The sequence below is a fragment of the Macrobrachium rosenbergii genome, chromosome 42 (assembly GCF_040412425.1).
Source record: "Macrobrachium rosenbergii isolate ZJJX-2024 chromosome 42, ASM4041242v1, whole genome shotgun sequence".
Classification (NCBI taxonomy): domain Eukaryota; kingdom Metazoa; phylum Arthropoda; class Malacostraca; order Decapoda; family Palaemonidae; genus Macrobrachium; species Macrobrachium rosenbergii.
The window spans coordinates 14,415,830-14,437,423 of record NC_089782.1 but is presented as its reverse complement, the minus strand read 5'-3'; the positions used below and the strand labels follow the sequence as shown (position 1 = coordinate 14,437,423).

General features: G+C 40.2%; 1 protein-coding gene across 2 annotated transcripts in view; it reads right to left on the bottom strand.

The window, feature by feature from the left end:
- Neurl4 (neuralized E3 ubiquitin protein ligase 4) overlaps positions 1–21,594 on the bottom strand; it is a 189,230-nt gene that overhangs the window by 40,347 nt on the left and 127,289 nt on the right. For both annotated transcript variants that reach the window (XM_067085523.1, XM_067085524.1), the window contains 2 exons: positions 13,099–13,192; positions 2,380–2,463 (listed from right to left, as the gene is read on the bottom strand). In XM_067085523.1, coding sequence (XP_066941624.1) covers positions 2,380–2,463; positions 13,099–13,192 — 178 coding nt within the window. The remainder of the gene's footprint in view (positions 1–2,379; positions 2,464–13,098; positions 13,193–21,594) is intronic.

The following is a 21,594-nucleotide window of genomic DNA, read 5'->3' as shown; positions in this document are numbered from 1 at the left end:
GCTTTTTCCATTATATTCTACTGAAGCATGTCTTGGTAGTCCATTGTTTGATCCATTAATTTTTCATAATTTTGGCTAATTTCTATAATCTGTGTGATATATGTTATTCTCCAAGAAATAATCTTTTCTTTCACAACTTTCTTCCTGAATTTGTGTAATAATCTACTGTAAGTTAGTTTCAATGGCTTAATACAAACTGTTAGCTTTATAATTTTAGGAATTTTGTCTTCTTCAAGGGAGCAAGATTTTAAAAGATTATCATTTAGCTCAGACTATAGCTCAGTAGTCTGGTAAATTACTTAATAATAATAATAATAAAAATAATAATAATAATAATAATAATAATAATAATAATAATAATAATAATAATAATAATATAATAATAATAATAATGAGTGGAATATAAAATTTTGGCTAAAGGCCAAGAGCTGAGGCCTATGAGGTCATTCAGCACAGAAAGGGAAACTGAGAGTAAAAAGGTTTTAAAGGTGCAACACAAGGGAAATCTCACAGCTGCACTATGAAACACTGTTAGGAGAGGGTAGAAAGTAAGGTGGCAGAAAGAGAACATGAACAGAATTACAGTAAAAGGAATGAAAGGGGTTACAGCTAGGGCTGATGGGATGCTGCCAAGAACCTTAAATACAGTAATGCCTACAGTGCACCACATGAGAAGCACTGATGGCATTTCTCCCCTATGGGGAATAATAATAATAACAACAGCAATCATCATATAGTTAGAGGTTATCAATTCTTTAAGTGGTCTAACTTATTGCTAATTCTGTGTTTTTGAAGGATAAACTCAAATAACTCTTCAGACCACCACAGAACCCTCTTTTTATTGGTACTAGGCAAGGATTTTGGGATAAACTCATTTGCAGTGCCAATAATGTAATTTATAATAGAACTTGTTTTATTATGGTCTCTTGAAAGATCATAACATGGAATTTGTCTAGTCTGTAAAGTGTATTTTTCCAAAACTGCTTTATTTACATTATAATAAGCAGGAGAATTACAGTATTTAATTTGGCTTGTAAATACATCATTACTATTGCATAATGATCAATAAAACACAAATTATCTAAGACATGCTACTCAAACTGTTTAGCTATAGGAATGGAAGATTATGAAAAGTTCACAGATGATGAAATATTATTGGTATTAAAAAATATCTATTAATGTTATTATCCACTGAAAACATACATGTTATTAATAACAATTAATTGTTCCATTTTCCTACCATAAATGTTAGCAGTTTGGCAGTCTGAATCCTACAGCTTCCATTTTTGTGGTAGTTTCCACCATTCATTCACTCTCCCTAATTAATATGAAAGACATCTTCATAAAATTTCCATGTTTCTAGCAAGTAACTGTTGTGTCACTTTTCATTATCAAAAACCTTTACCAGTTATGAGACCAAACGAGGAGTCAAACTGAATCACAGTTAGATGCAGTCTGCATTTTTCTGTGGTCTTTTTGTTTCCGCATATGACTCAAGTTTTTATGTTAGCTTTCATTTTTATTTGGTTTAACTGAAGGAGACTTAAGTGCACTCAATTTCATGCACTGATTAAATTTCAAGGTTAGGTGGACCCCTCTCTTACAGACTGCCCTAGGGCTTATAACCAGATATTCATACTGCTTCTAGTGCCTTGAAGGCCATCCATATACCAAAATTGGTCCTGGCAATAGAAGCAGTGCTTGACAACAGGCTTCAACTTCACTCCACCATGGCAACAATTCAAATGCTACATGTGAGGAGGCATACCATCAAACCTCACCCTGCTTCAGATTCTAACAGTAATTAGAATCAAAAACAATGTTGTACATGAGTCATCATCTAAAAATCAATATCAACAGCATAAGGAAGGAAAAGGGAGTGGGTAAAAGGTAAGAAGCTAATTAGTTCAGAGCAACTATGGACTAGGTTACTAACCAATTTTAAGCAGATTCACTAAATTCCTCAACCAACAGCAAGGTATTAGGAGTTTAGGGAGGGCAGTCATACAAAATGAGCCATATTGCATTCTCTACATATGGGAAGTGATTCATGAAGGGTGGCCACACAGGGATACATGTGCTCCCACACAAAATGAGTTGTATTGCATTTTCTACAGATTGAAACTGAAATTGATTAAACTTTGTAAGTGTTCTATTCTTCTTTATTCTTTATAGTTTTGTTTCGCTTTAATTACTTGTACCTGTTATTACCATATGTACTTTATATGAGTCATGAAGGGTGGCCACCCAAGGATGTATGAATTTTATCTGACTACAACCATTCACTTCTTTCCACTCAGTACTTGACACCCACTTCAATAAAATAAAAAATCTACAGAAGAGAGTTAACAAGCTAAAAAATTAACGGATGACTCCTACCTTTTGTATAGTAGAGTTCATCTCCTCGTATCTTGTGGCAGGTCTCACAGTAACAGAGATTACCTTCGCTGTTGAAGTATCCTTCTGTAAAATTAAAGCAACTGCGGATGAAAATTCATTACATTACTGGCACATAATGATGCCAAGAGCATTCAGTTTTCTCACAACACTTTTGGATCAATTTTCGAGAGGAACCTCACTAGGTGTAACACCAATATAAAATAAAATAGGAATACAGTCATCCCTGGTATTCACGGGGAATGCATAACCCGCGAATACCAAAACCCCCTCTAAAAATGCTTTTAGCTGCCTATTTTAATAAATACCAAAGACCCCTTCTAAAATGTTTAAAACTGCCTATTTTAATAGTTCAAACACCAAATATATCTTAAACTATCATCATAAAATATTTAGTCACAAAAATAATATGAAAATACAGTAATTGCTCTATGAAAAAATCCATGAATAGGCAAATTTTCAGCAAATAATGTGGATATATGTTTCACAGAAAATCCACGAATAACTGAAGCTACGAATGCTGAACCGCAAATAAGCGGGGATCGGCCATATATTCTCTCAACCTTCTCATAACACTTTTTCAAGTTATTCTCAAGAGGGACTTGACTCAGCATACCATTAGTGAAAAATAAAGTGGGTCAACATCCTCCCAGCCTTCTCTAACACTATTCTTGAGAAGGACCTGACTCGTTTACCAATAATGTACGACAATGTCATGACCTTGTTTCTTGTCATTGTACAACAATGGCAGGTCCTTGTTTACAGTCAATGTACAACAATGTCAGGTCCTCATTTACAGTCAATGTACAATAATGTCAGGTCCTCATTACACTTGATGTTCGACAATGTCAGGACATCATTTACAGTCAATGTGCAACAATGTTAGGTTCTTATTTAGAGTCAATGTACAACAATGTCGGGTCCTCATTTACAGTAAATGTACAACAGCATCAGGTCCTCATTTCTCGTCAATGTACAATGTCAGGTTCTTGTTTCTCATCAATGTACAACAATGTATGTAATATTCTCTCAGCCTTCTCATAATACTTTAGTTCTTGAGAGGGACCTGATCAGCCTTCTCATAACACTATTCGAGTCACTCTTAAGAGGGACCTGATTTAGTACTCTACCAGTGTCTAAAAGCCTTCTCATAACACTTTAGGAGTATTCCTGAGAGGGACCTATCTCAGTGTAACATCAACATGAAAATGTAGATGAAATATAAAGTAAATAATAACAGATACAGGAAATTAAACAAACAAAAAATGATAAAGAACAAAGAATAACAACAAGCAGAAGAATAGCACACTACAAAGTTTAAGCAAGTTAACATTACCACTATACAAAGATAAAGTATAAGGAGGGAACAAAAGTGGCCAAACTGCCTGGTAAATATGAAGACCAAGATTTAGGATACGGAGCTCACCATCACCAACCCATGCAGTCAGAGCAATCATGTCAGACACAACATAAATAAAACATATTGTACAGTAAAATTTCATAATGATAAAAATACAAAAATATGAAGTAAATACTGTAATACATAAGAAGACAAAGCAAAAAAATTTTGACAAAGGAAAATCTAAACGGTGAAAAGTCCATTCAGCACTTATTTCTAGGTAATTCCGTTGCTAGATACCAGAGAAAGCTAAATGAAAGAGTTATAAGAGCAGCTCCACTAGATGGAGTATGGAAAAGGGTGAACTAGAACCTTATCCTATAAAGATTCCCAATGTCAAAAGTCCCAAAGTTAATGCACTACTCATGGACTGTATACAAAGGCAACACTAGCCGCATTCCATGTTAGCACCCACCTCACTAGAATGAAGTTTAACAAGGGAGGGAGAATGAAAAACAGGGTGGGTCACGGGTGACCAAAAATCCTTTTTCTGGATCGGGTCCTGTGTCACCCTGGTGAAATAGTAACAGAGAAATAAACATCATTCTTATGCTATTAAAGACTTAAATAAGAACGTTGAAAACTAGAGAATTCTACCCTGAACATAAGTAAGGTCCTCTAAGTTCATGTAATGAAAATAATGTAAGTGGTCACCGTCTAAGATCATGAGCTTAGAACAGCACCTGAATAGGCTTGTATTAAGAAAATACTTCCTGCCTAATAGCGGACCCAATGACAGTGCCCCCCCCCTTTTTTAAAGGAGAGGACCTGATAAGGTCCTGAAAAGCCTGCAAGAAAAAACTGGACACAGAAACAGACCTTGTAAAAAGTACTTTAGGTGACCACCGAAAATGAGGACCTTCAATTGTAGAAAGTTAGGGTGAGGAATTCACAACACTACCCCTGATGAGGGGAAACCAAACTGATTGGTCTGAATGGAATTTCACGGGTGACACATCCAGAAATACACAACAGAATCATAAGGTCAGGAAAAGATTAGCAGGCCAAGAGAGTAACAGAGCAACATAACTGTGCAAATATATATATACATTATATATTTTACAATAGTGAATTGAGCCAACAATACTCAAAAGTCTCAAACCCTTCTGTCTACCAATTTAACATTTTCTCTAAATGACAATCTAAAATTTCTTAAATATACAGACTTTTGATTCAACATTCTAGTTACAATAATTAATAATATAACAAAGGGTGTCTCAAACAATTTAAGCAGTGGACATGTTACAAACAATTTTCTTAGGAGGTTCTTTCACACTGTCATGTCTCTTATCCCACCTTGAAGGAAGTTTGAGAAAATCAAGAATTCAGTCATCACAATATGCCTCAAAAATTGTTCTTTTTATTTTTACCCTCTCATAATAGTTCTCTAACATTTTCTTTTCATTGTGTAAAGTGTTTAAACCCAGCTACATGTCATTTTTAAATTGCTTAACCAGACCAGTGAGCTACAAATCTTAACTCTTAATACATTATAATTGTTTAACACTTTAACTGTATAACTAGAAATGCTGAAGATTGACAAAGTTTCTATCATATATTTGTTTCCAATACTTGATACTTTGTACTGGGTGTAAACTGAATAATCACGTACAGCATGTCTAAGTAATGTGCTGTTCTGCATTCTGGAATTGGGTCTAGCAGGTTATTCATCAAATGTCCAGGGTAAAATGGATGGCATGTTACATAAACTATAACAAAAATAATAAAGCTACATGCCTCATTTCTTAGCATTTCTATTAAGAATTATCGATTAAAGAACATTAAAAATTACATTTTTATGATAAAATAAGATTTTGTACATACCAAGTAATTACATACCTAACAGTTTCTATTATTGGCAGCTAAAACTTGAAATCTACAGTAGCAATTGTTTTATTTTGGTGTGGGTAACTTATTGGCAGCTAAAAGTATATATTATATAAAATCTTATTTTATCACAAAAATGTCATTTTTATAATTAACTTACCAAGTAATTACTGTACATAGCTGATTCCCACACTGACAGGGGGTGGGATGCATGGACTATTCTACCCCCAAAACATCAGTAAATGTAACGAATTAAGGAAATAAATCTGCTAGCATTACCAAAATGCTTGTTGTTTCCTTACCTGGTAAGAAAGCTGCAGCAGTTACTGCCTCTGGTCTTGCACTCAACCCGTAGAGACGTGGCGGTATGGCCAAGAGTTGTCTGCTACATAAATGGGAACTCCACAGCGAAAGGACACCTCTGAACACTACGAACAAAATTTTTATCACAAAAATACCATTTAAAACCAGATAAAAATTATAAATTAAAACACTTACCCAACCATTCAAAACTGGTAGGTATCCAAGCACAAAGTACCCCCAGGCTCCCCTAGAACTCAACACCACAATTCAAAGTGAAGTAAGGATGGATGAGATACTTCCTATACTCCCTTCCACAATACCATGCCAGCCATCAATAAAGTACCTAGGGTACTGCAATCATTAAAAGCCATTTCCACATCTCAGAGATAATGCGATGCAAATACAGATTTACACCTCCAGTAAGTAGCCTGGAGAATGGAGAAAGCTGATTGTATTAAAAGCAGTAGCTACAGATCAGACTTCTGAACTGGTCTTTCAGATAAGACAATCCTCTCTCTCATTTGTGAGTGCACTTCACAAATTATATCCCTCACAGGGCAAAGGACCCTCTCTACTTCTTCTGATCCTAAATTCTTAGGGAAACCTAAGGTAAAAGCAGGACGCCTCCTGAACAACTCTCTTGTCAACGGCCTGTATCTAAAACTCTTTTTGTTCTAAGGCCATCAAAAAGAGTGTTTTCCATCATAAAACTAAATAGGAACAAAAAATTGTTCCCTTGGTGGATTGTTGCCTCCTTTGCACGGGCTGGTGAGTTAACATTAGCGTCAGTCAGATTCGTAACAGCACCAAGTCCAACCAGCAAAAGTCTGGTAGGTATCCAGCCAGGTTCTGGAGGGGCAGAAACCGATGGTCCAGCAGCGAGCCAGCTGGAGTCCAGGCAGGTATCCCTAGAGTCAGGTCCTGGCAACAGAGCAGCAGTTTCTTGAAGGCGAGATGGTTGCCGTGTCGGAAGTCATGAAGTGTCGTAGATGGAAGGCGATACGTTTTCCGAGATGGTTGCCCGGCTCTGCCACAGTACTACCATCCCAGCACATCAATAGATGGTTGTCGTTTACTCTAGAGTTGTCCTGCAATCATTAAAGCTCCATTTGCTAACACCGTTTCTGTGCTGCTTCATTTTGTATTTATTATTTGTTATTAATGCTCTTTTGTTATACAGTATTATTTACTTATACTCCAGCGTGTTAATGTTACTTGATTATTAATTATGGAGCTTCCTACCATATTATTTATGCTACCTGTTTATTTTTAATGGCAGTTGAAAGCTCATGCCTGAAGTAATTTTTTCATGTTCATTTTCATGACTCTATCTTATTTTATTTGGTTTTGATTTTGCAAGATAATTCATTTGTAGTAATGTTCATTTGTTTACCCTAAACTGAACCTGACTCACTGTAAATTAAATAAATTAATTTTAAGGGGTTTTGTTCTGCTCCTCCCTCCTTTGTTTGTGATCAGTCATTACAGCCCAATTCTTGTTTTTTTAAAGGACCTGAAAATCTCGAGAGGTAAAGTAAGCAGACTGCAGGATTGGTTCTGAGAATCCAAGTATTTTGTTTGTAAAAAAATTTTTATTGTAAATTTTTTTTTTCTGTTAGTGTGGAGGTGTTAGGAACAAAGATTGTTCCTTTGGATTGTTGCCTCCTTTGCTTTTGTTTTGTTTTTGGGCTGGTGAGTTGGCGTCTGTCATGGAGTTGACAGCTGGTCAAGTAACACTAAATGAAGCTAAGCTCAGAGCCTCGAAAGGATGTCCGAAGAGCCATTTTAGGACAACGTCCAGATTCCAAGAGACAAGTTCTGAGTTCTTTTGTTTCTTCATGTCAAAAGACCTAATCAGATCTGAAAGGTCCTGATTCGAGGATACGTCCAGGCCCCTATGCCTGAACACAGAGCTCACCATAGCCCTGTAGCCTTTTATGGTAGAAGAGGATAAGCCTTTACAGTTCCTCCATAACAAAAAGAAGTCCGCAATCTCTGTCAGAGTCATCATAGAAGAAGATCCTATTACTTTCGCATCAACTCCAGAAAAGTGACCATCTGCTTTGCTAGACGTTAGCTGAGGTTTCCTGCCTCATTTTGAAATAGCTTTCGCAGCCTCCCTCGAAATACCCTTTGCTCTGAGGAGTCTTTTGACACTTTGTATCCTGTCAGAGCAAGAGAAGACAAACCTTGGTGAAAGTGCCTGAAGTGTGGTTGTCTGAGAAGCTTTTTCTTTTGAAGGAGAAGTCTCAGAAAGTCTACCAGCAGGTTTATGAGCTCTGGGAACCATTCTCTTATGGGCCAAAAGGGAGCTACAAGAATCAATGACACATTCTGATACAGGCGGAACTTGTTCAACACATCCCATATCATCCCAAAGGAAGGGAAGGCATACAGGTACTTGTCGGACCAGTCGAGAAGCATGGCATCCGTTGCCCATGCTTGAGGATCTGGAACTGGAGAACAGAAAAGAGGCAACCGATGATTCCTTGACGTTGCGAAGAGATCCAATGTTGGCTTTCCCCACAGTTTCCACAGGTCTAAACAGACCAGTGTACTCCACAGTTTCCACAGGTCTAGGCAGACCAGTGGATTGAGAGTCCACTATGTGGGTATGACTTGGTTTTGTCAGCTCAGCTGGTCTGCCAACGCATTCAGTTTGCCTTGGACAAATCTGGTCGTCAACTTTGTACGATTCTGGTCCACCCAGAGAAGGAGGTCCCTCTCTGCCTTGCAGAGGAAAAAAGAACCAGTTCCTCCTTGTTTGCTTATATAGGCTCGGGCTGTCGTATTATCCGAGTGGAGTGCTACTGTCCTCCCAAACACCTCTGAAGAAAAGGCTATTAGACCCAAGTGGATTGCTTTTAATTCCTTAACATTTATATGCCATAACATCTGATCCCTTGACCATGTCCTGGAGATTTCCTTGTCCGCCATGAGGGCTCCCCAGCCCAGACTGATGCGTCGGCCTAGAAGTCTAGGTCTGGGTTCTGAGGGAACAGGGACTTCCCTTCCAGCAACCTGTCTCTCTTGACTTCTACCAAAACAAGTGCTTCTTGACCTCTTGGGTCACCGGGAACATGAAAGAGTCTGGAAGTCTTTTCCTGTCCCACCTGTCTTAAGAAAAACTGGAACACTCTCATGTGAAGCTTCCCCAAGGAGACAAACTGTTCTATGGAGGACAACGTCCTGAGGAGACTCATCCAACTGTTTGCCAAACATGTCTGGAGACGAAGAATTTCGTCTATCTTCTGTAGGCAAGATTCTACTCTTTCCAGAGAGGGAAAACCTGAAAAAGATGAGAATTGAGAGTCATTCCTAAATAAACTATCTCCTGTGAAGTAGTCATCTGTGACTTCTGATGATTTATTAGTAAGCCCAAGTCTTGTGCAAGAAGTATTGTCTTCTGAAGGTCCTCCATATGCTGTTCCTTCAATGTGGAGCGAAGGATCCAATCGTCCAAATAGAATGCTATGTTGATTCCCATCAGGTGGAGTCAACCTGCTAGGGAAGCAAGAATATGTGTGAAGTCTTAAGGGGCTGTCGACAGTCCAAAGCACTTGGCCCAGAACTGGAACATATGGTCCTGAAAAACAATCTCAGATATTTTTGAGAGTCCGGGTGTCACAGGCTGTGGAAGTAGGCATCCTGTAGGTCTATCGAGACCATCCAGTCTCCCTGCTGAATGGACGCGAGGATAAAACGAGTTGTCTCCATTCTGAGTTTGGTCTTTTGAATGAAGACATTTAAGGCAATCACATCCAAGACCGGTCTCCATCCTCCTGATGACTTTGGGACTAAGAAAAGGCAATTGTAGAACCCTTCCAAACTTACATCTGGGACTACTTCTATTGCCTTCTTCTCGAGGAGGGACGAAACTTTCTTTGCAAGGGCCGAAAATCTCTTCAAACTCTCAGAGTAGGCAGTTAAGGCGATAGGCATCTTGACTAAGGTCTTTCTAGGAAAGGGATTGTGTAACCGCTCTTCAAAACTTTCACAACCCACAGCTCTGCCCCTCTCTCGCTCCATTTCTCCAAGTACTGAAAGAGCCTGGCACCCACTGGAGTATGGGGGCATTTGATTCACTTTGTAGAGGAGGGTTTAGACAAGGACTTCCTGATAGTCTGCGATTGGAAACATACATTTGGTCTTGATCTTGAAGAGGATCTTTGCCTACCTCCACAAAAGGGATAGGGCTGCAGAGGAGATGATGACTTGACACTAACAGCAGGAGAGTCCTTAGTCTGCCTTGATGATTTCACTAGCAGATCATGAGTGGATTTCTTCTGTAAAGCAGAGGAAATCTTGTTAACCATCGACTGAGGAAACAAACTGTCTCGCGAAAGGGGAGAAAAAAGAAGCACAGACCTCTGAATGCAAGTACTCCCTTAGAGGTGTACGAGCACCATAATTCCCTCTTCTTCAACACTCCCATAGCGTAGAGGAAAGCGAATTCCTGCATTCCATCTCTTATACCCTTGTCCACACATGAAAGGACCTCAAGGATATCAGCTGAAATTCTTGAACCTTACATGTGAGGGCACCTATTGACCAGTCCAAGGAACTAACAATCTTGAGACCTTGAATAGATTCTTTGTCAAATGTTGAGTTACAACGAGGAGAACATTACTTTGGCGGCAGAAAAGACCGACCTCTGGACAGAGTCTATGTGGCTGGAGAAGTCCCCTTGGGGGGAGGCAGCCACACCCAAGGAAGGAGCTTCTTTGGTTGCAAACACAAATACCTCCTCTTTAAAAGATGTGAAGGAGGGTAACTGAAGTTGCACTCCCCTTGTTCCCTCTTATCCGCAAGCCAGAGTTTGACCTCACTAACAGCCTTCCTGGCCGAAGTGGAGAGTACCATATTAGGTAGTCCAGAAGTCTCAAGAGGTACATTACTCATTTGGAAGGTGGACACAGGAGAAGCAGGGGCCGCAGGAGAAAAAAAAGAAAGGGAAACTTCGAAGCAGAAACTGAAGCAGTGAGTCATATGCTGAATGAGGGGGGTCTCCTTCCTCATCCTTATCACCTTCCTCTTCCAGCGAAGACACTGGCGAAAGAGACAAGTCTCTAACAGAAGTTGGGTTTGAAGGTTTCTTCAAAAGACCTAAGACATTATCTAGGCGTCACTAGATGGGCGAAAGAGAAGGATCCAAACTTGTAGCAGTAGAAGCTTGCTGTAAATGGTTGGCGTCACAAACTCTGACCTAGAAGACAAGTGTTTGGAAGAATGTCCATGAACACCCATACAAGTGGGCACAAATGGGCGCTGAGAAGCTACTGAACACTTGGGGGCGCTACTGGGTGCTCAGGAGCAACTGGGCACTCTGGGGCCGCTTGGCAGTCAAAGGGAGCTCGGGAGCAAGTGGGCGCCCAGAGGTGACCGAGCGATAATCAATTACAGCGAGCTTTGGCGCCAGCAGGCACTCGCCCAATATTGTTGATCGGGAGCCAAAAAGGGTTCATTCGCTGATGCATACACACTGGCGCTAACGAGTGCTTATGCTTGGAGGTGGCTTTCAGCACTAACTCTTGATTTTTTCCCTCTGAACGCACTAGAGAAAACCTCTCTGGACTGTCCCAGAAACTACTAGAAGAGCCTGACTCCTTGACTCTCTTCTTTAACACCTGAGGGGTGTGAGACACATCTACAGCAGACCTTTTCAACGGTTGCCATTTACCACTGTTGTGCCACTGGCACCTCTGTTCAGGGCTGGAAGCCTTCGAACTAGAGGAAAGACTGTGCACATTCTGGAAGATGCCTTTCCACTGGCCGTCTGTCGCCACCTGGGAACTGGCACCAGTTGCGACTGAGGGGCCGACTACCTGGGGGCAGACCCCACTGACCTCCCTTGGGCTTCCAGTAGAGCTTCTTCCTGGTGCGAGGGAGTATGCCAGTGACCTTCACCTAGGAGAATCGGTGGGCCGAGTAGCCAGCTCCTCCACTATCACTGCACTTTCACTAGTCACATTCTTATTCTCTATAAAGGATTGAACAGACACACTTATCTGAGCCACTCTGTATTGACTAACATATAGAACTTGCAATCGAACTTATGCTCAAGGATGGCTATGGCACTGGGTTCGGGAGTAGGGGAGCTGGGCAAGGGATCAGGTGGAATAGAGGCAGGGCTACTGATAGGGAACAAAGCAGAAACAGGTAAAACAGGAAAATCAACAAAAGATTTAGCCAAATCCTGACCATCGCCTTTCTCTTTCTGTCTTTCTCTAACTTAGTTAAGTAAGAGCTTAAAGTTTTCCATTTCTTAAGATCCCAATCAAAACATTCAGCACAAGTCAAAACAGACAAACATACTTGACCCCTGCAAGTAGTACTCTTCAAATGTGAATCATATTCCGCTGAGGTTAATCTCATATTGCAGCTTTCGCTGCAATAATGAATACTACTCAAACTTGTGTCAGACATTGTCGGTGAATACAAGTCGAAAAGTCATGTAAAGTTCAATTAAATAGTCACAATCAGGCAAAAAAAGTTGTTTTTGATGAAAACCTAAATATCTAAGTTGCTGAGAGGCTACCAAAAGCAAAAGTACATCACCAATTTAAGATCGTCAACCATAAATCAGTAAAGAAGAGAATTTCAAATCCTACTGCTGCTCACAACTGTCATCATAAGCCGGTGGAAACAAATTGAAGCTCTCTGCTCAGTTGTTCCTGTCTTTCCCGAAAGTGGGCGGGGTCAGTTACCTACACTAAAACAAAAGAACTGCTACTGCAATTTCAAATTTTCGCTGCCGATAATAGAAATTGTAGGCTATGTAATTACTTGGTAAGTTACTTATATGAAAACAAAAATATAAACTTGAGCTTCTTACTTAGGATTTTAATTCATACATACTTTATACTAAAATAACACCTGTTCAGTTAGTTGTTATTCATTATTCTAAAAATAAAACCAAAATCCTACATAATTAGCCAACCTTTTTCATAAATGCCATTCTTAAATGCCTGAACTACAATAATCTGATTTCTATACTGGTTTTGATTCTGACCTCTAGGTTCTTCTTAAACTTTAATAATTACAGTATTAAGAAATTCAACCACAGGTTAACAAATCAGGTAGGAATCTGTCCTTATTTTTGGAGCACAGAATAACAACTTAAATCTCAACTAAACTTAAAAAGTTTGCAGTCTATAATATAGTACCCTTACCTGGCAAGGCTAAAGATGCCTTAAATCGATGGCACATGTTTTGGTATTCACAATTTTTAACTATACTACTATCTGGCATTGCTCGCGTAACACCCTGAAAAGATGAAGAAAAGATCAACCTTAAATCAGACTGATATGAATCCACAAAATTTCAATGCCATTCCCCCTCACTAGGAGTGGATATAAACTGTCGTCCATTGTCTTTGGCAAAATGGTAAGTTACTTTTTATCTGTATACCATCATCCAGAAATTCAAGTGTGTGGACAAGATAGAAAGGTGTTAAAAGTGCTAATTGTAAGTATCTCTTTGTTTTTTAAAAGTAGCATCAATCCTGTAAAATGACAAATTCAATGTAATTCATATTTTTCTTAGGATATGATCCTATCTTTCATAGGTAGTACTCAGAGTCACAGTGTGCTGCAGCTGTCTGTTGACTTATAAATCAAAAGCAAATTCCCATCAGGCACATTAACATTTGACCTGCGATGGGGTTAGCTCATCAGTTTTGTGAATCAGCCCATTAGTGGTCCCGCTCGTCTCTATGACAAGGAGAGATCGGAAACACGAGGGATAACAGAGGAGGGTAGAACTTACCCTATGTAAGTGCAGGTTTGTATTCTTATGAAAATACAAATTACTTTGGATACAAACTTATGCTTTCGTAGATGGAGCATTGCCAGTAGGTGGGAGGACCAATCTATCTGGAGTGGCAGGTGGGCACGCCCTGGATTTCCAGTGCCGCCCTACCCATACTCTCAAAGCTAACTAGCTCAGGCTACCATTGAAGAAAAACCAAAGTAGGAACAAACAAGTCCTCCTGTACTCGCCACACCTTTTGTGGGGGGGGGGGAATTATGATGATGGTGATGATGAACGATCTTGCCGGTGGAACCTAACCTCTGGGGTTCACTGCATTATACTACCTGCTGGGCTGCTACCACCGGCCCCAGGGTGAAAGTGTCCAAGAACTTGTAGGCCAAGTCCCACAGATGGAATGACAAGAATGCTGACTGTTTCTTCCACGTTCCCATCTTCAGGATTTGCTGAACCGATTGGTTCTTTTTTGTGTGCCACTGACAGTCCTATACACCTGATGTTGTGGGTTTTAATCCTTGCTGGGGGCAGTACCCCCACCTGTACTTCAGAGTGGGCCCTATTACTTCTTGCAGCCAGAAGAGGATGATATTCTTGGAGCTCTCTCTCATCTGCCCGATGCTTATGAACAGTTTTTTGCACACTAGTCTGTGAGGAGCCTTCCTTTTCAGATATTGTCTGAAGGCTCTTATCTACCCCTACAGTGTTTCAATGAGGGAACAAAGGAACTTGATCCTTATGTCTGGGATGTATTCCAATGAGACGGAGGACCACTCTTCTCTGTATAAGACTCTGTACAATAGGGCTTGTAGTTCTCCCACCTTCTTAGCCGATGCTAGAGCAAGGAGGAACAGTCTTCAATGTTAGATGCCTATCCATTGCTATCTTGAGGGATTTGAATGGACTAGAACCCTGGTCACATCCCACTTGGGAGACCTCAAGTCTTTTGGAGGCACCTCTTCTCATAGTGTTTGATGATGGCAGACAGTTCCAGGCATTCGGCAGGTCTATCCCCCTGGGCCTGGAAATGAGCTAGGGCTACACTGTACCTTTTCACTGCTGTGATGGAAAGGTTCTTCTCCTCCTGAAGACAAAGTAGGAAGTCCACCATCTCTCTTAAAGAGGTCTTGAGTGGATGATAGTTCCTCTTATGGCACCGACTGCAAAAGACCGTCCATCTTCCCTGGTGCACCTCCGCAGATGAGGGTCACATGTGTCAGTGTAATTGCTTTAGCTGACCATCCTGAGAAGCCTCTCTGTTGCACAAGTTGCTGGATAGCTGTGAAGCCAGAAGATGGTACCTCCTATAGTGTTTCTGAACCAGACAGTCGGGGCTTGGGAGCTCTGCCTTGGGACATCTGTTAGGAAGTGGAGTAAGTCTGTCTACCAAACCAACTGCAGCCACAGAGGTTCCATAAACATCATTCTCAGCCCCAGGGAGACAAAGAACAAGTTGATGATCTTCCTCAACTGCTTGAACACAGAAAAGGTGTAAACACCCATGTTGTCCCATGGGTGTTGGAAGGTATCCTATAGTGTTGCCCTCTGGTCGGGAACTGGTGGAGAGATCCAGACTCTGGGTCTCTGCCCATTCGTGAACCTGTGATGCCAGGCTGTTCAGCTCCAGCAAGATGGTACTGCCGTGCTTGTTTGCATAAGCGACCACCGCAGTGTTGTTGCTCCTGATGTCCATCGACTTCCCCTCTAACTTCTGTAGGAAATGTTGGAGTGCCAGCCAGATGGCCTGCATCTCCAGCCAGATGATATGGTCCTCTTTCTCCATGGGTCCCCATGTCTCTGAAACACACTCTCCTTCCAGGTGTGTGTCCCGCCCCCTTTGGGATGCATCTGAAAACACCAACTCCTTGGGTGAGAAGGCTAAGTGGCACTCCCTGCAGGTGTTTCTTGGGGTCTCTCCACCAACACAGGTCTTCTAATACTCTCTCTCTGTCACCTGTACTGTGAACGACGGGGGGTTGTTCATTCCTCCAGGTTGTTTTCAACTGACACTTGAGGACCTGATGCAGGCTCACCACCTGGAAACTAACTACTCTAGGGAGATCAGGTGCCCTATCATAATCTGCCACAGTTGTCCTGTCTAGTGAGTTGACAAAAGGAAAGGCTCAGAAACTTCCATTAAGTCCATGATCCTCTCGTTTGATGGGGAAGCTCTGCCCACTGTTGTGTTGATTCTCAACCCCATGAACTCGATGGTCTGCTTTGGGAAGAGTTCTGACTTGGTTAAATTGACCACTACTCATAGGTCCTTACAAAGAGACAGGACCAGGTCCTTATGGAGGTCCGCTTCGATGGCTGAGCTAGGCACAGCCAATCATCCAGGTATCTCAGCATTCGTATGCCCTTAGTGCGCACCTGGACTGATACTAGTTAGCACACAGGTGAAAACTTGTGGAGCTGTCACCAGTACAGAGCAAAAGGCCTTGAACTGGTAGACTGCTCCTTGAGAAGCGAACCTGAGGAACTTCCTGGACATCACATGGATGGGGATGCAGAGGTAGGTATCCTGCAGGTCTATGGACACCAACATAATCTCTGTCACTGATGGAAGCCACGACAGACTGTGGAGTTTCCATGCAGAAGGCCATTTGCTAGAGGTAGAAGTTCATGGCGGACAGATCTATAACCAGACGCCACCCACCCCACCAACTAAGCCTCCTACACCAGGAAAAGGGGGCTGTAGAAACCTGGGGAGTTGTCATTCACAATCTCCACTGCTTGCTTCTTGAACATTACCTCCACCTTCAACTGCAATGCCTTACCCTTGGGTGAGACATTCCTGTATGAAGGGCAGTTTGTATCCCAGCCTGAGAACCCACAATGTCCATTCCTCCACACCATACTGCTGCCAGGTGCTCCACTTGACTGCTAGGCACTCCCAAATCGTAGGGAGCCTCTGCTGTCTCACCTGTTGGAACTTCCCCTCTTCCTAGCCCTATTCCTACCACAGGCATGTGAGGATTGAGAGCCTCAAAAGGGCTGGTTGCAGTCCAGGCCTTTGCTCTGCACCCCGGTCTGGTTCTGACGTCAGAACCCACACTGTGAAGGAGGTTGGTTACCTCCTTGAAGAACTCCGTCAGACTGTCCTGCTGCTCCTCCCCTATGATCCGCCCCTGCTGCTTGCCCTGGACACTGATCTCTGTCTCTACTCTCATAATGGAAAAAGATGGGATGCCAATGAGACAAGGATTGGCAACAACTGGTCCCCCAAGCTGAGGGAGATTGGGACTTCCAAAGTCTCTGGTACTTGGAAGGAAGGGAAGGGGGCCCAGTGGAATCTGCTTGTGACCTCTTCTTTAACAAAATGTTGTCCCCATATCCTGCCTCTTTTGAAGGGGGAAAGTGACTCAATGTTTGTGGAGAGCTGTTTTCCTCCACATGTTAAAAGAATAAAATCCGGGCCTTCTGACGGTCACCTGCTGACACTTACTGAAGAGGGAAGCCAACTCTCACCCAGATGTCCATTACCTTCCCCAGAAAGTCATTCCTCAGGGGGAGGCACTGATGCTGCCATTGGGAAAGTTACTCCTGGGGAGGCCTAAGAGAAGTGGGAAGTACAGGAGGGCAGGGTGGAGGGTTCAGGACATGTTCTCGACACACTACCCTTCTTCCAACGATGTTTCTTGAAGAGAGACCACTGGGGAGAAAGCCAACCTACACACTTCTCACACGTAGCTTCTCTTGTGCACTCACCTCCCCAACACAAAACACACACACACACCATATGCAGATCTACTGCAATCAGGGACATAAATTTGCTACAGGGCTTGCCCTTGCCCATACAATGACAATATTCAGGTTTCATATTCTCCATCATAGCCTTAAAAACACATGGAATTCACAACGGACACCCATTGTTTGAATTGAATACAGAATTTAGGCCAAAGGCCAAGCACTGGGACCTATGAAGTCATTTAGTGCTGAAACAGAAAGTGACAGTAAAAGGTCTGAAAGGTGTAACAGGAGGAAAACCTCACAGCTGCGCTATGAATAAATTATTAGGAGAGGCTGGTAAGTAAGATGGGAGAAAGAGAATCTGAAAGAAGATACAGTAAAAGGAATGAAAAGGATTGTAGCAAGGGCCAAAAGCACACCACACAGAGCCTTAAATAATGTCCACAGTGCACTGCATAAGGTGCACTGACAGCACTAACCCCCTATGGGGATACCCATTGTGGATAGCACAAGAAGTCAGAAAAAGAAGTTCGTTCATGTGGTTGGGCCACCCAAAGTAAACAGGCTCAAGATTACCTACTACACTAAAAAGGAATAAAACACTGCATTATCATAAAAACACAGGGCTACGGGAGGTGATAAACGTTATCGGAAGGGCAAGATGCTGCAGCGAAAGCGAAGAAAGGGTATGAACAATGACATACGCACAAACAAATCTCAACTACACAAGACGAGAGGTCAACTGACAACCAGCCAGCTACACAGCTGAGGGCAAAATGGGCGGGCTACCCCGATCTCATGTCAAAGGCGAACATGCCCAATGGGCACTTGTTTTTAGTTTATAAGTCAGCCGACAGCCGCAGCAAGTTATGGCACCAAGTGCTCTATCTATGAAAGCATAGGTTCTCATTCCCATTAGGACAAATGTGGAGAGTATTTTAAACCTGAAACTCATATTCCCTGACATTACATTACTATGTTTAATAGAAAGAAATGAAACTTAAATGAATAAGCTATTATATTTTTATGAAAAAGTTAAAACTCTTCTATAACTAAATTTCTTACAGAACTGTACTTTCAAGTACAATACATCTTCCTCTGATTTTTATACAGTTTAAAATTCTACTTTTGATTAATTATTACAAAAATTATTATTTTGAAGGCCACTAGATTTTCCAGCGTTGACTGCAATATTTTTTTTTTTTTTTGTTTCTGAAGTAAACCTGTGAAATTTACCATAGCCCTTTAGGTGAGGTTGTGATTTTCATAAGCATATGCTAACCCCAGAGGAAGGTTATCTTCACTAAACAGTAATCAGAACTCTTGTATATGACCTTTGAATGAAGAATATAAATTATACTTAGTTAAAATAATAAATAAACAAAAGGATTATAAAAACAAAGCAAAAAATTAAGTAAAATATAAACACAGTCGCAAGGATTCATTTCCACATCAGTAAAACTCGCTACAACAAAACTATTGTGATCAAACATGGTCCTGTGTTAATTGTACATATGGTAAAAATATGAAAATATTTTCAGGTTGTGAAGAATATCATTTTTCTTATTTTTGGAAAGTTATTCAATTTTTATTTTGTTCTGTATGGGATGTCAGGTTTGTGTGCAATATAATATTAATCAATATTTTTAGTATTTCCTATTGTGGTAATTAGTTTTTCCTTTATCTGGTTGAAAAAAATTGTTGGTCAAAATCTTCAAATAATGCACTGGCTGTTGCCCCCACCTACTTGCATGCACTAAGACACTGTTGCCCATTCAAATTTCTTACAAAACAGGAATGGGCAGTTTATGCTGTGTGTGTAATTTGATAATCTGTTCAAGTTTTTCAGTTCATTGTTACATCAACTTCTGAAGCTCTTATTAAATTTTAAAATAAATCAACATAGGAAAACTACATTATTCAATTTGCTGTAGCATCCAAAACCAAGGTACTTTAATGCATCATTGGCACAGAATATTTATCCTGTGAAGGATTCATTCATTTAGCAGGACCTTGTTATTACCTGTCAGTAATTCCTCATTCTTCTGATCTGCATGTGTTATGTAAATGTAATTAATTAACCCTTAAACACCAACTGGACGTATTTTACGTCGACAAAAATTGTCTGTCGGGTGCCAAGTGGACGTAAAATACGTTGACTACAAAAAGTTTTTTTAAATATTCGCGAAAAATTACTTATAAGCCTCGTTTGCGAAAAATTTTAAATCACGCGCCTTGAGGGATGCTGGGAGTTCACGGATCACACTGTTGTTTTATTTACAAGCGTGACCCAGCTGCGCATGCAAGAATTTCTTTCTTATCCCAAAAGAAAGCATCAGCTAACTTTGCTGAAAATCTCAGAAATTCTTTAGTCACTTTGTCGTAATTTTTGCACCATTTTCTATTAGCCTTTACATAAAGTTTTATATATGAAAATGTGCACAATTTCATGTAGAATACAACAAAAAATAACTCATGGTTGCAGCTTTTATCAATTTTGACATATTTTCAAATAAATCACGATAAGTGACAAAATTTCAACCTTCGTCGACTTTGACTCAACTGAAATGGTTGAAAATGCAATTATAGCTAAAACTCTTACATTCTAGTAATATTCAATCATTTACCTTCATTTTGCAACAAATGAGAAGTCTCTAGCACAATATTTCGATTTATGGTGAATTTTTTAAAAAACTTTTTCCTTATGTCCGCACTAACTCTGCTGAAAATCTCAGAAATTCTTTAGTCACTTTGTCGTAATTTTTGCAATGTTTTCAATTAGCAGTTACATAAAGTTTTATATAAGAAAATGTGCGCAATTTCATGTAGAATACAACAAAAAATAACTCATGGTTGTAGCTTTTATCAATTTTGACATATTTTCATATAAATCACGATGAGTGCCAAAATTTCAACCTTCGGTCAACTTTGACTCGACCGAAATGGTTGAAAAATGCAATTATAAGCTAAACCTCTTACATTCTAGTAATATTCAATCATTTACCTTCATTTTTCAACAAACAAGAAGTCTCTAGCACAATATTTCGATTTATGGTGAATTTTTGAAAAAAACTTTTTCCTTATGTCCACGCTGACTCTGCTGAAAATCTTGTAAGAGCCTGACGCCGTCTCTTCCAAACACGTGTGTGTTCGTGTGTTCATTGTCCATCGGAGTGGACAAGACAACAAGAGCATCTCGTTTTCTTTCTCTAGAGGAATGCGATTTCAACCATACAATATTTCCGTCTGTTTCTCCCTAACCATTGTTGTCTTGATGTATGTACAATCACCACTACTTGCATTGCCATGCAAGCATTCTAATCATGTACTCATAATGTTCCAACGAATCATCTGTATCAAACTGTGTGTATGTTTCTGTTTGTGAAGATGCCAAACGTCTCGCCACTCTGATGGATGACGAACACACGAACACACAAGTGTTTGGAAGAGACAGCGTCAGGCGTTTACAATCTCAGAAATTCTTTAGTCACCGTCGTAATTTTTGCACAGTTTTCTATTACCCATTACATAAAGTTTTATATATGAAAATGTGCGTAATTACATGTAGAATACAACAAAAAATAACTCATGGTTGTAGATTTTATCAGTTTTGAAATATTTTCATATAAATCATGATAAGTGCCAAAGTTTAAACCTACAGTCAACTTCTTTTGAATGAAATGGTCGAAAAATGCAATTGTAAGCTAAAACTCTTACATTCTAGTAACATTCAATCATTTACCTTCATTTTGCAACAAACAGGAAGTCTCTAGCACAATATTTTGATTTATGGTGAATTTTTTAAAAAACTTTTTCCTTACCTCCGCTCGCACTAACTCGTCTGAAAATCTCAGAATTTCTTTAGTCACCTTGTCGTAATTTTCGCACCATTTTCTCTTAGGCGTTACATAAAGTGTTATACATGAAAATGTGTGCAATTTCATGTAGAATACAACAAAAAATAACTCATGGTTGTAGCTTTTATCAGCTTTGAAATATTTTCATATAAATCACAATAACTAGAAAAAATTTGACCTTCGGTCAAATTTAACTCGACCGAAATGGTCGAAAACTGCAATTTTAAGCTAAAACACTTATTGTCTAGTAATATTCAATCAATTACCTTCATTTTGCAACAAACGGGAAGTCTCTAGCACAATATTTCGATTTATGGTGAATTTTTGAAAAAACTTTTTTATGTTAGCTCA